The sequence below is a fragment of the Galeopterus variegatus genome, unplaced genomic scaffold (genome assembly GCF_000696425.1).
Source record: "Galeopterus variegatus unplaced genomic scaffold, G_variegatus-3.0.2 Scaffold2527, whole genome shotgun sequence".
NCBI lineage: Eukaryota > Metazoa > Chordata > Mammalia > Dermoptera > Cynocephalidae > Galeopterus > Galeopterus variegatus.
The window spans coordinates 172,128-189,885 of record NW_007728638.1 but is presented as its reverse complement, the minus strand read 5'-3'; the positions used below and the strand labels follow the sequence as shown (position 1 = coordinate 189,885).

At 40.3% G+C, this 17,758-nt stretch overlaps 2 protein-coding genes and 1 pseudogene across 2 annotated transcripts in view; 2 read left to right on the top strand and 1 right to left on the bottom strand.

Annotated features, from left to right (window-relative positions):
• Positions 1–3,009, top strand: part of ZCCHC14 (zinc finger, CCHC domain containing 14) — a 71,173-nt gene extending 68,164 nt beyond the window's left edge. The window contains exon 13 of the mRNA XM_008582159.1: positions 268–3,009. Within this exon, the coding sequence (XP_008580381.1) occupies positions 268–323 (56 nt within the window). The 3' untranslated portion in view covers positions 324–3,009. The remainder of the gene's footprint in view (positions 1–267) is intronic.
• Positions 3,010–5,514: 2,505 nt separating this feature from the next.
• MAP1LC3B (microtubule-associated protein 1 light chain 3 beta) overlaps positions 5,515–17,758 on the bottom strand; it is a 15,310-nt gene continuing 3,066 nt past the window's right edge. The window contains exons 2-4 of the mRNA XM_008582158.1: positions 11,794–11,849; positions 8,352–8,458; positions 5,515–7,387 (exon numbers count right to left, since the gene is read on the bottom strand). Of these exons, the coding sequence (XP_008580380.1) occupies positions 7,213–7,387; positions 8,352–8,458; positions 11,794–11,849 (338 nt within the window). The 3' untranslated portion in view covers positions 5,515–7,212. The remainder of the gene's footprint in view (positions 7,388–8,351; positions 8,459–11,793; positions 11,850–17,758) is intronic.
• LOC103598199 lies at positions 12,630–17,131 on the top strand (annotated as a pseudogene).

Genomic DNA, 17,758 nt, shown 5'->3' with positions numbered 1-17,758 from the left:
CTCCTAATGAGTAAGGAGATGGATTGGTAACTTTTCTCTTTAGTTGTTTCCCCTATGTTTGTTTTAATACTCTTGTAAATTACTGTGTAAGTGGGGGGTGGGGGGGTGGGGGGAATGGGAGGAGAGTTGGGAGTGGTTAGGACAGGTGGTCTAGATTTCCGGCAACCAAATCTTGACCAGAGACTCTGGAAATAACTGCACACATTGGTTGTTTGTGATAATTCTGCAGCAATTCAAATTTGATCTCTTTTTTTTCCCTTTCTCTAGGTACTTTTAGGTTGAAATATGCCCCTCCAGCAGAAAGTCTGGACTCCACAGACTGATATTTTTCTCTGGCAACAGAACGTTATTAAGCCATGGAGACATAAGGAAAATTAATTACAAAATTGGGAAGTCTAGTTGCTGTTGAGCTTAATATTTTTAATCCAAAGGTGCTTTACTTGACTAGACTGGATAGAAAATCTAGCGTAGAAGTGCATCAAACTCGATTTTATTGCCAAAATCCTAGCTCGGAGCTTGATGTCAGGACTTGCCTAGTGGGTATCTCCGTGGTTGGTGAAATGGCCATCTCCACCCTTGGTCGCAATGCAGAGACCTCGCGTCTCCTGAAGAGCATTGCCATCACTGGTCCTTCTAGGCACACGCAATTCCAGGGCAGCTATGCGTGATCGGAATGGAGAACTGAAGGTTGGCGCTCTCCAAGGGGAGTTCCACTGTGGACTCTTGACACCCCTGGGTTAGGGAAAATGTTGACTTTATTTTGTTTTGTTTTTTTCCTAAAGTGATTAGGCACTAATCTCTGGGATTTTTAAGGATTGCACTACAGAAGAATGTAATCTGATATAAATCTCTGCAGTTCTTGGAGACAAACTCCTCTGAGACCAGTGCAAGAGACTCAGATAATCCATATTTAAAGAGTCGGCACTAGCAGGCTACTCGACTTAGTACACATGGAGATTTTAATATTTCCTTCCCCTCCTTCAAACACTTGTAGCAGTTTCAGGTTTTTGATTTTTTTCCTGCAAATAAATTTAAACTACATTATAAAATAGAAATAGTTTACTCGCAACAACTTAATTTCTAAGGGTCCAAGTCCCAGAGAATCCATAGTCAAAGCTTTGAGAATACCTTCCTTCCCAGCCATTCAGTGGCTGAGTCCTGACATCTTCCACTACAAATGAACTCTTGCAGGGACACAGCAGCGGCACAGCTTTGCGTGGTGGCTGTGGCAGATGCTGCATGTCCTTAGCAGAGCGTGCAAGTTGTTCGATCTCACACGGGCTCCTCGTGGACCCCCAGCCCCAAGGCTTACTGCTGATGGATTCACACTGAGACAGACATTTCAACAATTATACAGTCCTATCACTTATGAGCAAAAGATCGTAAATTTTCTCCTGTCAACTTCTTTTGTACTAGGCTATGTATTGATAGTTAATTCCGTTAAAAATTACCTGGAAAACGTCAGTAGAAAGTGGTGAGACTCTGAAAGAGGCCACACACAGAAGACAGAGCTGCAAGATTCATAGGGGCCTGGTTGTTTTAGGTAGGAAATAAAAGTCCTCACTGTAGATCTCTACATTTCACCCCATTGGGATGGGAACATTTTGGTCTGAAATATAGGGACTTCAGTCTTCATGGTTAAAGGGAATTTTCTGCGCAAATAATATTCTTATTTGAAATGCTAAAGCCTTCAATATTAACATACTGGTTTGTGAGGTCTTGCCAGGGATTTTCCATTTGAGTGTTTAAAAAAAATCAAAATACGCAGACCATTTTAAAATGGGACAATTAGCCTCATGCAAAATTGGTATAAATCAAAAGAATACCCTAGGATTTGAGGCATTGTAATAGGAGGCTTCAGATTTTGAGATCAGTTTTCTGGCTTCATGGAAACTAAGCAGAAAGTTGTTACATTTTTTATGAAAGGCTTTTAGTGGAGTTTTCTAGTTTTATTTTAGTAGAGTTTTATTTCTATGCAATGCAGAATTAACAGACCTCTGTATTCTCTCTTCGTGGTACACAGTATTACATATAGTTTTGAAGTAATGGTAATGCTTATTTCAACAGCTATTTAGGGGAATGTTACATTGATCCCTTAAATTATAAACACTACAAAATGTCAAAATAATGAGAACTGACACAACTTTGCCTTAAAGAGTACTAGACTGGAACTTGTCATGTTATGTTAAAGGAAGACTTAGAGTGTTCATTGATGTTTACGATTTTAATATTTCTGAAGGCTGTTATAGGAGCCTGGATATGTGCTGAAAGCCAAACTTTCAAATTTTTTGGTTTTTTAAATAAAGAAATATTTTAAATAAATCCTATTTCAACACAGTGGAATTGTTGAAAACTGTCTCATAAACAAAAGAAACAATCATTTATGTTTTTGTTTTAGTCAGAATAGGGGAATGAAAGTGTCTGTTGTTACCCTTATAACTATTTTGATAATAATAGAGGTTAACAAATACATCGAAAATTAAAGGAGAAACTTTGATTTGAGATATGACACTTCAGAGTTGAGGTAAATAAGTTCTGACATTATGGCTGTGTTCCAGTCATCAGAGGTCATGGGAAAACTTCCAGTTGTCTTTGAAAGTGCACGTATGGTATGACGTCTCCAGTGAGGCCGTTCAAAGTTGAGAATTTTGAGACATAAATATGAGGTACACAGTACAGAAAAAATTCAACTGCAGATCCATGAGATCTCTTCCTAAAGTGAATCCCATACTTGGACTTGAGGATATTTCCTAGCAGTATTATCTCTGATGAATTTCTCTCCAAATGCAACCAAAGTAAATATACCTAAAGAGCATTTTGCATTTCATCAGAAGACTTTCTCCTCAGTTAAAAACACAGAACATACTGATCCTGTCACATATTTAATCATTTTCCAGAAATTGTGGTCACAGTTTCAGAGAGCTGTGGCAACCAGGTAGGGTGGCATTGGCCATGTCTTTGCTCTGTGTAGTCTGTCATATATTAAAGTTTCTAACCTGTTTTGTTTTTGTTTTTTTATCTCCAAGAATGGGGAAAGTGGAATGTATAGATTGAAGTAGAATACAGTGTTGGGATACAACTATTTAATCTTTCATTTTGTTTTTTAAGTAAATCACTCACTTTTCTACCTTATTTTCTAATTTTTATCTCATGATAATGAAAATTGGAAAGTTAAAAAACAACACAAAAAAACTCTTAATTGCTAAAGAGCACTGAGGAAATGGGAGCTAGCACTTATAATAAAAATAAAAACAAAATATTTTCTTGAATGCATATATGTGATTGGATATTTTAAAAAACCAGCATCATCTATCATCTCCAAAAGGTTACAGGAGTCAGCTTGTTAATATAGTAGTCAGTAGGTTCCATATTTTAATTCAGTATTTAGAATTCTAGGTCCTTTACTGCAAGAAGTCAGCATAGTTAGTCTATACTACAACCTGTGTATTGAGGCACAGTAGCAGTGGTAGTAACTCTGCTAGTATCATCCAGCTGCAATGTTTCCTATGTGAGCACAGGCTCAACTAGGCTTCTGCTCCCCCTCACTTCAGTGTTGCTCGGGGCACTTGCCCAGTGGGAGTCGGCGGCTCCCTCCTGGATCCTCCTTGTCCTCACTCTTCCTGCTTCCTGGTGTTGTATTTTATACCTTGCTAGTTTTACATCCTGATAACTGATGGCATCTTGTGAAGTCTTAAATGTTGTAGGGAAACTGCCAACCTGCTCAACTTGACCACCCATCCTAGAGGATGGTCCTGTGCAACCTGAGTGGGTCGTTTCCATTGTGCAGGTGACTCCCAAAGAATGAGGCAGGTGACATTTAAAGCCATGGGTTCTGAAGAGGCTGAATTGTCAAAAAGTCCCAAGGGTCTGAATGAAAGTGAGCATCTTTAATCAACACTTGCAATATTCTAGAAAACCATATACTGTGCTGGTTGAGGCCAAAGGTCAATGTTACTACACTGTTAACCGAGAGAGGGGAGCAGTGGCCACCAGTCCCTGCTCCAGCCTCACGTGTGTTGTTTCAGCCCTCATCACGTGTGTAAGTTCTTACATGCACAAAAGACAAGGCTTTGGTACTGAAACTGAAAACCTTGTGTACTCAAGAATCTTCACAGCTTCTATTGGACATACTTTCTTTTTAGGAATGAAGGAAAATTCTCCCATTTTTGAGCCATTCTTTTGTCAATTCTACAAAATTGCATGTAACTTTATAAATATTTTTAAAAGATATAGTTTTGTAAATATTTAATATTCCGCTAATTTGATTTTGAATTGTAAATGTCAAGTATTCTGTTTTGGGGGTTTTTATGTTTTATTATACTTTGTTAAAAAGGAAAAATTGTACATTTTTAGAATGTTTTTATGAGTAAATTTAATGTACTGAAAATAAAAATGTAAAAAAAGTCTGTGTTTGATTTTATTATGTCTTTGTCTCATACATAGTACATGAAGCACCATCTTTTCAAATAAGTCACTATTCTTGATCTCCAAACTCAGGATTCAACCCTTTCTTCCTATGCTTACAAAAGAGATACTTGGTCTTAAATCCATTTTCAATCAAGTTTCCCAGCTTTAATAGATCAGGTACCTCAGGAATGTGGCATGGCCCTACCCTGAAGCTGTGCTCCTCCAGGGAGAAGACACCTGCTGGGGAGGGGGTGACAGTGCCACAGACAACCAGCTATCACACCAGCCCTGTGACTTTTTTTTTTTCTTAACATAAATGAGGGTAGCTACATGGTATAGAGCCATACTCACTCGATCTCTAAAACTAAAACATGCCTTTTCTGGATGTGGGATGCTGCAGTCAAGCACGTGCCTGTCCAAGGCTGCAGTGTTCTCGTGATGTCAGGTAAAGGGCATGAGGAGACACAGCTGGCCTCTCCTTTTAAAACAGGCAACCACTAGCAACCTCTGATGGCTCAAGGATTGTCTTGAGGGAACTCTGAAAACAGGACAAAGGGAATGTGTGCATATCTGTTAAAAGCTAACTCAGGATAGCAGAGTGTTTTCCAGTAAATGTCTAAGTGCCTACTTAAATGAGTTGGGTCCAAAGTTTTCTAAATGAGTAACGCTGAACACTAGTCTGGTCTGAGAGCTGGTGTGTTTGTACCTTGTCTTTACCTGATGCCAGCAGGTTCCCACGTGGTCATCTGATGACCACAGGTATACACACGACCTGTGCTTGTTTCACTTTAGTGGTTACTGGTTTAGAGCAGTAGGTTGTCAGGTGTTTATTCCCACGAAACCGCTAGGTCCAATGACCAACCTTATACTTTGTGGTGTATCTGCAAGTTCTCAAGAGGATTTAGTTTTGTAAAGACAACACCTGGTGGCAGGACCCTGACAAGGCAGCAGCCTTCATAAGTGGGTATCTCCCATAAAGTACTCCTCCAGCACAGCAAAACCAGCCCAGATGTTCCTTTTTGGGAAGATGATCCACTTGGCTTTGGAGAGTACAAACTATGTAGGACCTGAAGTCTCAAATACCGATCCCATTAAATTGAGCTTTTATGACAGTTTTTAATTGTGCCTTTATTCACCTTAGTTCATTAAAAATGTACTTGTTTTAAAGATCCTATAAATAAAGTGACCACCCACTAACATGGGATACAGGTCACCCCTCTCAGCGGTGGTATTTTTTTAAAAAGCAGTATTTCTTATAGGAATCTTACTGATCACACAGTAGTTACAAGAATGTCAGATATAATGACGTATACAATCTAAACAAGACAAGCTGATTAAGAATTTACATAATGTAAAAATATACATATTAAAAGTTAGCCATGTGGACAGATGCATGCAGCGGGGAGAGCAGGTGACAGGAATTCCTTTAATGATAAGTCGAGGGCCCAGATGCAGTAATACTGCTTTTCCCCTCCATTACAGCCAACAACTTTCACTAACAGATACAAGTATTCCATACACATTTAAATACATAAGGGTAAGTTGTGAACTGCTACATGTACAGTCTGAAGTGTAACTGATCTTTCTGTGATACTTCCAAGAAAATAGTAAATAGTGGACCCCATGCAGGTAGGAGGAAGCATTGGTCTTTATTCTAGATTGGACTTAAACTTGGAAACTTGGAAGATGTTTAACTCTTGATGTTAATATCTGTAGAGAGCATACGTCTCCTTTTGCTATGTTTTCTTCACAATTGACATGCATTTAAAAGTGAGAGAATTCTGATGGCAGTTTGACCTAATAGACAACTGACCTTACTCTTAAAAAATGCGAGGACCTTTTAGTAACATTTTAGTTATACATTTAACATTTTAAAAAAAAATAAGGATCATCCATAGCTTTAAGCCAAAAGGTAGAAGGGAGTGCATCTCGATTATAATGCTTTCAGTTTTACTATTCTGTAGTTTCTACAACAGTCCTAAAGGATGACACTGATACAACTGCTTGTTTATTTATCAAAGCAGGTACTAGTTTGAAGTCTTAGATCAAAGAAACTCCAAAACAGAAGAAATGCCACTTTTCTCTCTCTGGGGCCTTTTAAGAAACTAGACCAAAACTGGAAAGTAGTCAAAGTGCCTATTGAGTACTGGTTGTTTTCTGTGTGTAACTGTCTAGAAAACAAAACCAAGTAAGAACTTTCCAACACTGCAGAAGTTTGGACTTTTGGTATACCTCTGTTAGGAATCAGGAACCTCGAGCAGCAGTTCATAGAGTGGTTTTTTATACACCCCCGTTTTACCCTGCTTTTGTGCCAACCATTATGGCAAATGCATTTTGGGGTGTTATGCTTGACAACTTAGAGATCCTCTCAGGGAGATTTCTCTAGTTGAGTAGAAACCCTTCTATTAAAAAATGGCCGGTTCTGTGAAACTAAAGACAGTGTCTTTCTGAATGCCTTTAAGTTACTGCTTGAAATATAAGTTCCTATTGGGGAAAAAAGAGAATCAAAATAACTTAAAGGTCTATTTTATTGGCAACTTAGAACGCAAAGTATTTTGTTTTTAAACTTCTAAAATTTGAAAAGATAGCCTAGGTTAAGTAATAACAGTTTTCCAAGCTGAATGTGATCATATGGAGCTCAGTTTCTCTGACTGAAATACAAAAACAACTTCCTAAAACTCCTAGGTGGAACACTACTGTTTTGATGATCTATGATTACATGAACTGATCAATCTCAGTTGGTAACATCCCTTTTTTTCCTTTGTAAGGGTTCAAAAATTCTACAATAGAGGCATTTTTCTAGTCTTACACTGACGATTTCATTCCAAATGTCTCCTGGGAGGCGTAGACCATATACAGGAATCCATCTTCATCTTTCTCACTCTCATATACCTCCGAGATCGGTGTGGAGACGCTCACCATGCTATGTCCATTCACCAATAGGAAGAAGGCTTGATTAGCATTGAGCTGTAAGCGCCTTCTATTGAAGAAAACAACATGAAGAAATACTGATATATCAATATGATACATGTGGATCATGTGTAAACATATCACCCACCCTGATGGATGAAATACTGTATTAAGATTTTGCAAATGCTAGGCCAGCCCGTGGCTCACTCAGTAGAGTGTGGTGCTGATAACACCAAGGCGACGGGTTCGGATCCCATATAGGGATGGCCGGTTTGCTCACTGGCTGAGCGTGGTGCTGACTGACAACACCAAGTCAAGGGTTGAGATCCCCTTACCGGTCATCTTTAAAAAAAAAAAAAAAAAAAAAAAAGATTTTGTAAATGCTGCTTCTGGCAAAATAAAGTACATGCCTTGCTGATGATGAATCTAATATTTCTTCTTATAAACCATGAGACATATTCTATTATTCATGACCCATATTAACTATAATCATTGACAGATTATTATTAGCACATTCCTCAGGCCAGTTTTAAACTAGTATACTATATAAATAGCTGTTAGTGTCCAATGTGCTAAAAACAGTTAAAAATATAACTTACAGGGGCTGGCTGGTTAGCTCACTTGAGTAGTAGTAGTAGTAGTGCTGATAACACTAAGGTCAAGGGTTCGCATCCCCATACTGGCCAGCCACATGCACACACACCAAAAAATTTTATATATAAAATTTACAAACTATTCTAAGATCTAAGCCTGTGCAATTTATTGCCATTGCACTGACTCAACACTCTCTTTTACTAGTTTTCTGTACAAAACTTTAACGACTGTAACATTTCTTTTAAAGAAACAACATCTATACTACATGTTACGGTGAAAGAATCAGGAGGGACCTGAAGTCTGGAGAGTAAAAAATATAAAACCTCAGACATGAGACATTTTATGGTTTTATTAAACTGGCATAGACTATAACCAGAACAAAAGATTGTCTGATAAAGAATGAGAAATTACTCAAAATAACAAAGAAGGTGATTAAATACCTAATTATCTTGATGAGTTCACTCATGTTGACATGATCAGGTACAAGGAACTTGGTTTTATCCAGGACAGGAAGCTGCTTCTCACCCTTGTATCGTTCTATTATCACCTAGAAAAGAAGCCAGAAGTAAGATAAAATGCTTCTCATGCTGTAGTTGACACATGCCAAAATGAGGTTTAAAATAACACATTCATTAGTTTCCTCATAGCACTCCTGTGAAGAGAGATCACTGATCATTTATCAGTAAATTCTGCCTCTATCCCTTACAAAATATGGTATACAAGAGAAAGACAACAGAGCTGCCACCAGACACATGGAGTGACTGAAAGTGGGGAAAGACACTTGCTATGTACCCTTTCGTTGTGTTTGAAATTGAAACAATAAAAAATATTCTACCTAGTCAGAAAAAGGCACAGAGAGGCTGGGTACCAACTTGAAGTTCAGAATATCTGAAACAATTTATATCAATTCCAATACCATCATTTCCTGAGAGATGGCAGAAGTCCTGATGAAAGTAAATGCATGTCTTTTAATAAAAGTGTAAGTCAGTTCTTAATTATGGTAATATGCTCAATGTTTACCCATATTAGAGACTGTTTTCTCCACTTGATATGAAAAAAATCAAGTAAATATTTGACAAGGCAAGTAGAAACCATGATTAGCTGGTTCTGGAGAAAGCTGGAGCAGAAAGACTTGATGGTCCTTTCATTTTGATAAAACATGCTGAAATAGATCCATTAGTTACTCACTATAATTCCTTTATATGGAAGAAAAAAGTGTTTTTGTTTAATTTTTTTTTAGTTCTAAGATGCTATAAAACCTGAGCACAGACGGGCTTTTGCGTCTTATTATTGTCTGTATTTACTGAGCGCTGCAGACGTCCTTCTCCATATCCAGTAATCTACCCTGTCACAACAATGAGAAACTGAGAGATGGGAATGAAAAAGCTTTATATGTTTCTTTAGGAGGTAACAATGCTTATCTGTACATGGTTCCATTGTGTGGGACCTACATAAGTTTCTGTGAAAGGGAAGGTCAAGCTGTCATCACCCTCCTTGGTAAGACATGTTCAAAAATGTGATATCCACAAGGAAGTATCAGCATGTTGCCTCCACTTGCCTGAGTTTAAGTGGTAGCAGAAAACAGAGGCAGTAGGGCCGAGCCCGTGGTGCACTCGGGAGAGTGCGGCGCTGGGAGCACAGCAGCACTCCCGCCGGGGGTTCGGATCCTATATAGGGATGACTGGTGCGCTAACAGCGTTCACTGGCTGAGTGTGGTGCGGCCGGTCTCAAAAATAGGAAAAAAAAAAAAAAAAAAAAAAGAAAACAGAGGCAGTATAAAAATCTTGGATCCTTGGCCCCAGAGGACTCAGAAGAGGTCAGAGAACGAGAAGAAAAGTTCAAGACCTTAGGAGCCTTCTATTAAAAGAACACACAACAGTCTGGAAAATGCTGAATGATTAGGGGCACCTTTCTGCTCTGGTTTGCCATGAGTGTGTTTTGGTGGGAGTTGTTCTATCAAGTCCTAACTCCCTATTTGTTTAGTTAATCTCCATGAAAACAATCATCTATAAGTGACTGGTTTACTTTTTAGTTCTTATTTTCCATTTTTCCTTTACTCTTCTAATTTGGTACAGAAGATATGTAAGTCGTAGAATAAAACATTTGGCTAGTTCTGAAAAGTGCCTTGTGGAATGTTTCACTTAGAAGGTAGGAGCGCAGAGAGAAAAGCCAGCCCTAGGGAATCCAGGCAGGGGATGGGTAGAAGGGATGTCAGTGAGCTGCCTGTGGCTTCTCTGGCCATCTCTTTTTCAACAAGTAAGCACCTGTCAGGGTCTGGCTCTCAATCCTGTTCAGGTGTCATGGGTATGTGGAAGTACAAGTAAGTGAATTTCTGCAAAGAACCTGAAACTACTAGCAGCAAAGATGGCTGTTAATGGACACAGAGATTCACATTTCAAAAGGAGACTGTGGAACAAAACCTGGCTGGCTGCTGGGCTTCCAACTGCTAGCATGTACTAGCAAGTTGATACAGCAGGTACTCAAAAGTGAAGGAAAACTTAAAATGAAGGAAATTCTATTTAGTCTAAGAGGGTCCTCCCCAGGAAGCTCACCCCCTTCGCCATACATTATCCCCAAGCATGAGAACAAACTGAAATTTCCAACCAGCCCAGAGAAAACAGAGAACAACATCTTTTATTGTAGAATCATACAGTTGTGAAAATACTGAGCAAACCCATCTCTTTCTCCTTTCTGTGTACCTTAAAAACCCCAATACCAGCCAACATGGCATCTCCAGCCCCAATTCCACAGATCTTTCATCTTTCCCCTCTCAATTTGGTATGAAGTGACCAGTCAGAAAGCCAAATAAGAAAGCTTCTATTGAACTTAGTAGTGGAGTTTATTTCTAAGCAATCTATAGAATCAGAAGAGGGTAATACCAGCCAACATTAGATGACTATCATTTGCCCAGAATTATGCAAACAAATCTTTACAACAACTACATGGGGTGAGATTTTCTTCCCATTTTCATCCCCAGATGAGGATGCTGGAACTCCTCTCAGAGTTTTAGTAACTAGCCCAAGATCACATAGTAACCTTGAACCTAAGTCTTGAACTTAGCCTGTCTGAAACCAAATGGTTTTTGACCATTTCTCTCTAGCCCTAGTGACTCTGAAAGCCTATTTATGGTCCACCATTCAAGGATTCACAGCTCAAGATGCTTATGATTGGGCACAGCAGCAAGTATCTGAGGCCTCTACACGTGACAAAGGAGAGCAGTGTCTCTTCTCCATCTCCTGCAAAGAAACCAAATATAAGAAGAAACTTCTCTGGGGCATCGAAAGTCAGGCAGCCTCGAGTGTGCAGTTATGTTTAAATCCCGAGAGCCATTGACTTTCCCACAACAGCGGTCCATTTGCTTCCTTTAAAAGACAGCAAATACTTTCCATAATAAAATACAAACAGTTCTAGCCCCCTGTCCCTTTTCCCCAAAACAATTACATTTGACTTGTGAAGTGTATAACATTAAGGCAGCATACTTGGACTTAGGAAGAAAAAGAATGTGATTAGAAAACTGTCGACTAGGGGGGCCGGCCCGTGGCTCACTCGGTAGAGTGCGGTGTTGATAACACCAAGGCCACGGGTTCGGATCCCATATAGGGATGGCTGGTTTGCTCACTAGCTGAGCGTGGTGTTGACAACACCAAGCCAAGGGCTGAGATCCCCTTACTGGTCATCTTTTAAATAAAAAAAAAAAAAAGAAAACTGTCGACTAACATATTTCAATTCTAGGTTATGAAACTGACATATAAGGTTCGAATGATTCCTATAGAAATCCCGGTCAAGTGGGTGTAGTTAAGCAGCACCACAATGAAGTTGTATTTAAGCAGTGCTCTCTTCTGCTTACATGAACGGCTGAAACAGATGCCTGAGACTACTTACCGGGATTTTGGTAGGATGCTGCTCTCGGATAAGTCGGACATCTTCTACTCTTTGTTCTGCAACGAAAGGAAGAGACATAAGCATTATTAAAGGCCAGAACGCTTCTTTCCTGCATTTCTATGGTGACTGTTCCATATCTGAATTCAGTTGTCCTTAGCTGTAGCATAGCAGAAGCTGTGAAGACATGTTTCCTAGAATTTAAGGAAACTGAACAGTAACACTTTACATCTGACAAAGACTGTTATCCAAGACCAAAGGCAACTTACACAGAAACCAAGAGGCAATTACACAGCTCTATCAGGTGGTATGACACAAGATCAGGAGTATGGAAATCCTAGTTTCAAGGGATTGGGGACTCCATGTTTGTAGTCAAATATACTAAGCATATTAACTGTGTGGAATTCCCAATCTTTCCTCCATGGACTTCTTCCACCAATAATGTTCATGTCAATTTTTAAAAATTTTCCATAGTTACAGTTGGTATCAGAATCGATTATAAGCCACAGACTGTTCAATGCAATTTTCTCTTATTACTTCCAGCTTTTTAATGATATGGTACTTAAGAGAAAAGAAACTGCTCAAGAAGAAGGAATATGGAAAGAGGTCTACTGTTGAATACTTTTCTGAGAATATCTCTATTCTCTCTTTTAATATAATCACTTTATATTTTCAATAACTGTACTAGGCTCTCTTAGCAATACAGGAAATAAACCAAGCCCAGGTCTCAATAACCTGACAATACAATTGGACAGACATGTCATTTACACAACAATATGTGAATGTATGATTTAGACAGTATTATTTAAAATCTTCAATGAAAAAATTAACAAAATCTCTCTTCCTTAATCCTCCTTCCCCACAAGGTGCAGTCAGTTAACATCACCAAACTGAATCTGCTGCAGCTAGAAATGCTCAAAAACCAGCTAGACCAGGACATGGAGTTCTTATCTACATCCACTGCCCAGCTCAAAGTGGTATTGACCAAGTATGTGGAAGCCAAGGATTGTCTGAACATGCTAAACAACAGCAACGAGGGGAAAGAATTACTCGTCCCATTGACGAGTTCTATATATGTCCCTAGGAAGCTACATAATGTGGAATATATGCTCATCAACATGGAAACTGGCTACTATGTAGAGCAGACAGCTGAAGATGCCAAAGACGACTTCAAGAGGAAGATAGACTTCCTCACCAAGCAGATGGAGAAAATCCAGCCAGCTCTGCAGAAGCATGCCATGAAACAGGCTGTCATGAAAATGATGAACCAGAAAATTCAGCAGCTTGCAGTCCTGGGGACAGCTCAGCCTACCGCCAAGGCCGGAATTTGCTGCAGAAATGGGGCAGAGGGACCCTGCTTCAGAGGCCTGGAACTTTGTAAGCGTGGCTTCTTGGTTTCCGGGAAGGGAAGGGTCTTGTGTTTAATGCTAATAAATGTGCCAGCAGGCAAATAAATAAATAAATGACAAGATTACCTTGATTTACTTAGTAAGATCCATTTTCGTGGTATCTGCGAATAAATGATCAATGTCATGAACCTCCTGAGAAGGTGACTCCAGAAAAAAGATGCTATGACCTATATAAATACGAATTTATTCTAATATCATTGCCAATTTCATTCGGCTTTTTTAAAAAAAACAATTTTAATATCCATTAAAAAAAAATTTTAGCATCACTCTTTATAAAAACTATTGAAATAATTCTTATGTTCATGTCTGGCCATGTAGGCTCTATTTCTATTTTCCCATCCAATATTTTAAAATCAGCTTCTAAGACAAATTACTAAATATAAACATCTTTGCTACATACAAAGATGACTGCAAACTCATGGATTTCTACCAGTACATATTCCTACTCAGTAAATATAAGGCTAAAGACATATTTAACTATTGTTAATAGTAAACTTAACCTAGTGGCTCTTATCCTTCTCTACGCTGAGCCCTTCTCTACTTCTGAGCAATGGTCTCAATGACGTCTCCCAACTCTAAGACCTCTCCCTATGTCTGTCCTACCCCAGAAAAGGTGCTGTACAATCCATACATAACTCCAGCCTTTTCACAAAAACCTATTTTGTCAATGTAGATTATTTCAGGGTCTAGGGGAAATCACAATTTAATTAACTCACTATAGCAAATAAATGATAACTCTTTAATATATCCTAGAATATGTTTCACATTTAAAAACTGACCCTAATAATTCTAAAAGTGGAGAGCTGGCTGGTTACTCAATTGTTTAGAGCATGGTGTTATAATATCAACGATCCCCAAACAGGCAAGCCACCAAAAAAATTAATAAAAACATTCAGGCAGAAACGAAATATATTTTTTTAAACACAAGATAGAGAAGTAAAAAACAAAAAGGTCTAAATGTGAGGCTTCAAGAGGCTGGCCAGTTACTCAGTTGTTTAGAACATGGTACTGATAACACCAAGGTCCAAGATTCGATCCCTGTACTGGCCAGCCACCAAAACACACACAAATAAATAAATGTGAGCCTTCAAAGTTAGAAACTATAGTATTAAAAGTTAACTTATCCTGATTTATCTTCAAAATAAGGCCTAAAAGAGAAAGACAAAAATGATTTTTATTAAAAGTGAGAATATTGAGGTATAAAGAAGACAAGTGACTACTTAAGGTAAAAAGAGTAGCACCAAAATCCCATAGAAATATCTTAGCATCTGGGCCAGTTGCAATGAAAGTCCCGTAGCAAGCCTGAAATAACTGAATATGTATGGTATATGCTGGTGCTTCACTCTTCTTTTTAAGTAAGTAGCTGTTTTAGAGGCTAACAGTATATTTAACAAAAGCATTAACACAACACAGATCAATGGCACAGGAGAGCAATTCTTTCATTCCATTATTTTCCTAATGCTGTAATGATGTTTATTATTTGTCTTCCCCAACAGACTGCCCCCTGGCAGTCAGGGACCCAGCTCTTGTTATCTGTGTTTCCCCAGGGCTCAGGCTTATACATAGAAGATGGTTAATAAACAATTGAATGAAAACTGTAAAATGGGGGCCGGCCCGGTGGCGCACTGCGTTAGTGTGCCGCTTGGGAAGTGCGGCGGCGCTCCCGCCGAGGGTTCGGATCCCACATTCAGACCGGTTCCCGCTCACTGGCTGGGCGAGGCGCAGGAGCAGCGCCGAGGGGTGCGATCCCGTTGCCGGTCCCGGACCGGTACGGGGGCAACACTGAGGGTTGCGATCGGGTGCCGGACACGGAAAAAGACAAAAAAAAAAAAAAACTGTAAAATGGGGGCCGGCCCGGTGGCGCACTGCGTTAGTGTGCTGCTTGGGAAGTGGGGCGGCGCTCCCGCCGAGGGTTCGGATCCCGCATTCAGACCGGTTCCCGCTCACTGGCTGGGCGAGGCGCAGGAGCAGCGCCGAGGGGTGCGATCCCGTTGCCGGTCCCGGACCGGTACGGGGGCAACACTGAGGGTTGCGATCGGGTGCCGGACACGGAAAAAGACAAAAAAAAAAAAAAACTGTAAAATGGGGGCCGGCCCGGTGGCGCACTGCGTTAGTGTGCTGCTTGGGAAGTGGGGCGGCGCTCCCGCCGAGGGTTCGGATCCCGCATTCAGACCGGTTCCCGCTCACTGGCTGGGCGAGGCGCAGGAGCAGCGCCGAGGGGTGCGATCCCGTTGCCGGTCCCGGACCGGTACGGGGGCAACACTGAGGGTTGCGATCGGGTGCCGGACACGGAAAAAGACAAAAAAAAAAAAAAAAAAAAACTGTAAAATGGAAATTAACTCAGCTCCAAATGCACATCAAGATCCATTTCCCCAGATTCCTTTCCTCTGATCCCTAAGATTCCTTAGAGGTCTCAAAAACACAAAAATAGAGTGTAGCAGTCTAAGGTGTCTTATTTTACCAACGTATTATTTGCAAAGTTGGTTTGAGATATCCTAGGGCATCTAAAGCAAAATTTTAGTTACACGCATTTTCCAGAATTTATTTCAATGAGTGAAATGGAAACATAATAAATATTTTCCCTCAACCTGTCTATAAACCATAAATGTAATATCCAACCCTCAATGAGTGACACAGCTTAAGTTCATGGACTACCACCTAGGTTTTGACATAAATCTCACTCTCGAGCCTGTCTATTATAGTAGTTGGAACTGTTTACTATAGATCAACACATAAACTTCCTGGGGATATACACCGTTTTTTTTTTTTAAAAGATGACCGGTAAGGGGATCTTAACCCCTGACTTGGTGTTGTCAGCACCACGCTCACCCAGTGAGCAAACCGGCCATCCCCATATGGGACTCGAACCCGTGGCCTTGGTGTTATCAGCACCGCACTCTCCCGAGTGAGCCACGGGCTGACCCCTGGGGATATACACTTTTGTTGAAGTGGCTTAAGATCTAAGTTTACCATCCTTAATAAAATTTCAGAATTGTCTCTGGAAAACAGATCTGTTATTAAATAAACTGGGGCACCCCCGAAGCAAATGGAGTGATTATTACATTTGAGAAGACCAAATCTAAAATTATTTGCTCAATTTTAATTTTTTTTTTTTAAAAGATGACTGGTAAGAGGATTTTAACCCTTGACTTAGTGGTGTCAGCACCACGCTCTCCCAAGTGAGTGAACCGGCCATCCCTATATAGGGATCCAAACCCGTGGCCTTGGTGTTATCAGCACTGCACTCTCCCAAGTGAGCTACAGGCTGGCCCATCAATTTTAATTTTTTTTTTTTCCTTTTTGTCTTTTTTCCTGTCCGGCAACGGATCGCAACCCTCAGTGTCGCGCCCGTACCGGACCAGGACCGGCAACGGGATCGCAACCCTTGGTGTTGCGCCCACACCTCGCTCAGCCAGTGAGCGGGAACCGGTCTGTATGTGGGATCCAAACCCTCGGCAGGAGCGCTGCCGCACTCCCAAGCGGCGCACTGTAGCAGTGCGCCACCGGGCCGGCCATCAATTTTAATTTTTGAAGTTCATAAGATTTTTTTTTTTTTTAAAAGATGACTGGTAAGGGGATCTCAACCCTTGGCTTGGTGTTGTCAGCACCACGCTCAGCCAGTGAGCAAACCGGCCATCCCTATATGGGATCCGAACCCGGGGCCTTGGTGTTATCAGCACCGCACTCTCCCGAGTGAGCCACGGGCCGGCCTGAAGTTCATAAGATTTTTCAAAAACATCTGCAAGGATACACTACGTCTCTTGACTCATATACTGAAAATAATGGATACCTACTTGAGACTGGAAGAACTGTCAGAAGGTTAAAGGTACCATCCAGACTCTGCCACTAGGTGGACCATGATCTTCACCTCTATGGGCCCCACCCAGTTTCTTCAGCTACAAGAGGAGGAGGTTGTTTTGGATGAGCTCTAAAATCCATTCAACTTTAAAAGCACTCTCAATCCTGGTAGAGGATACCAGCAGAACTATACTGTTTTAAGTTAACCTTAAACTCTCTAAGAAAAAGAAACACTCAAACTAACTGAGGCTGGTTTTATGTTCTATAAAGATGTTCTCTCCAAAGAATTGATTTCCCTCATTTACCGTGCTACAAATTTCTGAAAATTTTCAATGCTGATAGTCAAGATTACCAAAATCAGAAGCAAGAAAAGGCAGCAGCCATTAAATAATACTTGACACATTTCTGCAAAATGACTATTTTTTTTTTTTTTTTTTTTTTAAAAAAGATGACCGGTAAGGGGATCTTAACCCTTGACTTGGTGTTGTCAGCACCACGCTCAGCCAGTGAGCGAACCGGCCACCCCCATATGGGATCCGAACCCGGGGCCTTGGTGTTATCAGCACCGCACTCTCCCGAGTGAGCCACGGGCCGGCCTGAAGTTCATAAGATTTTTCAAAAACATCTGCAAGGATACACTACGTCTCTTGACTCATATACTGAAAATAATGGATACCTACTTGAGACTGGAAGAACTGTCAGAAGGTTAAAGGTACCATCCAGACTCTGCCACTAGGTGGACCATGATCTTCACCTCTATG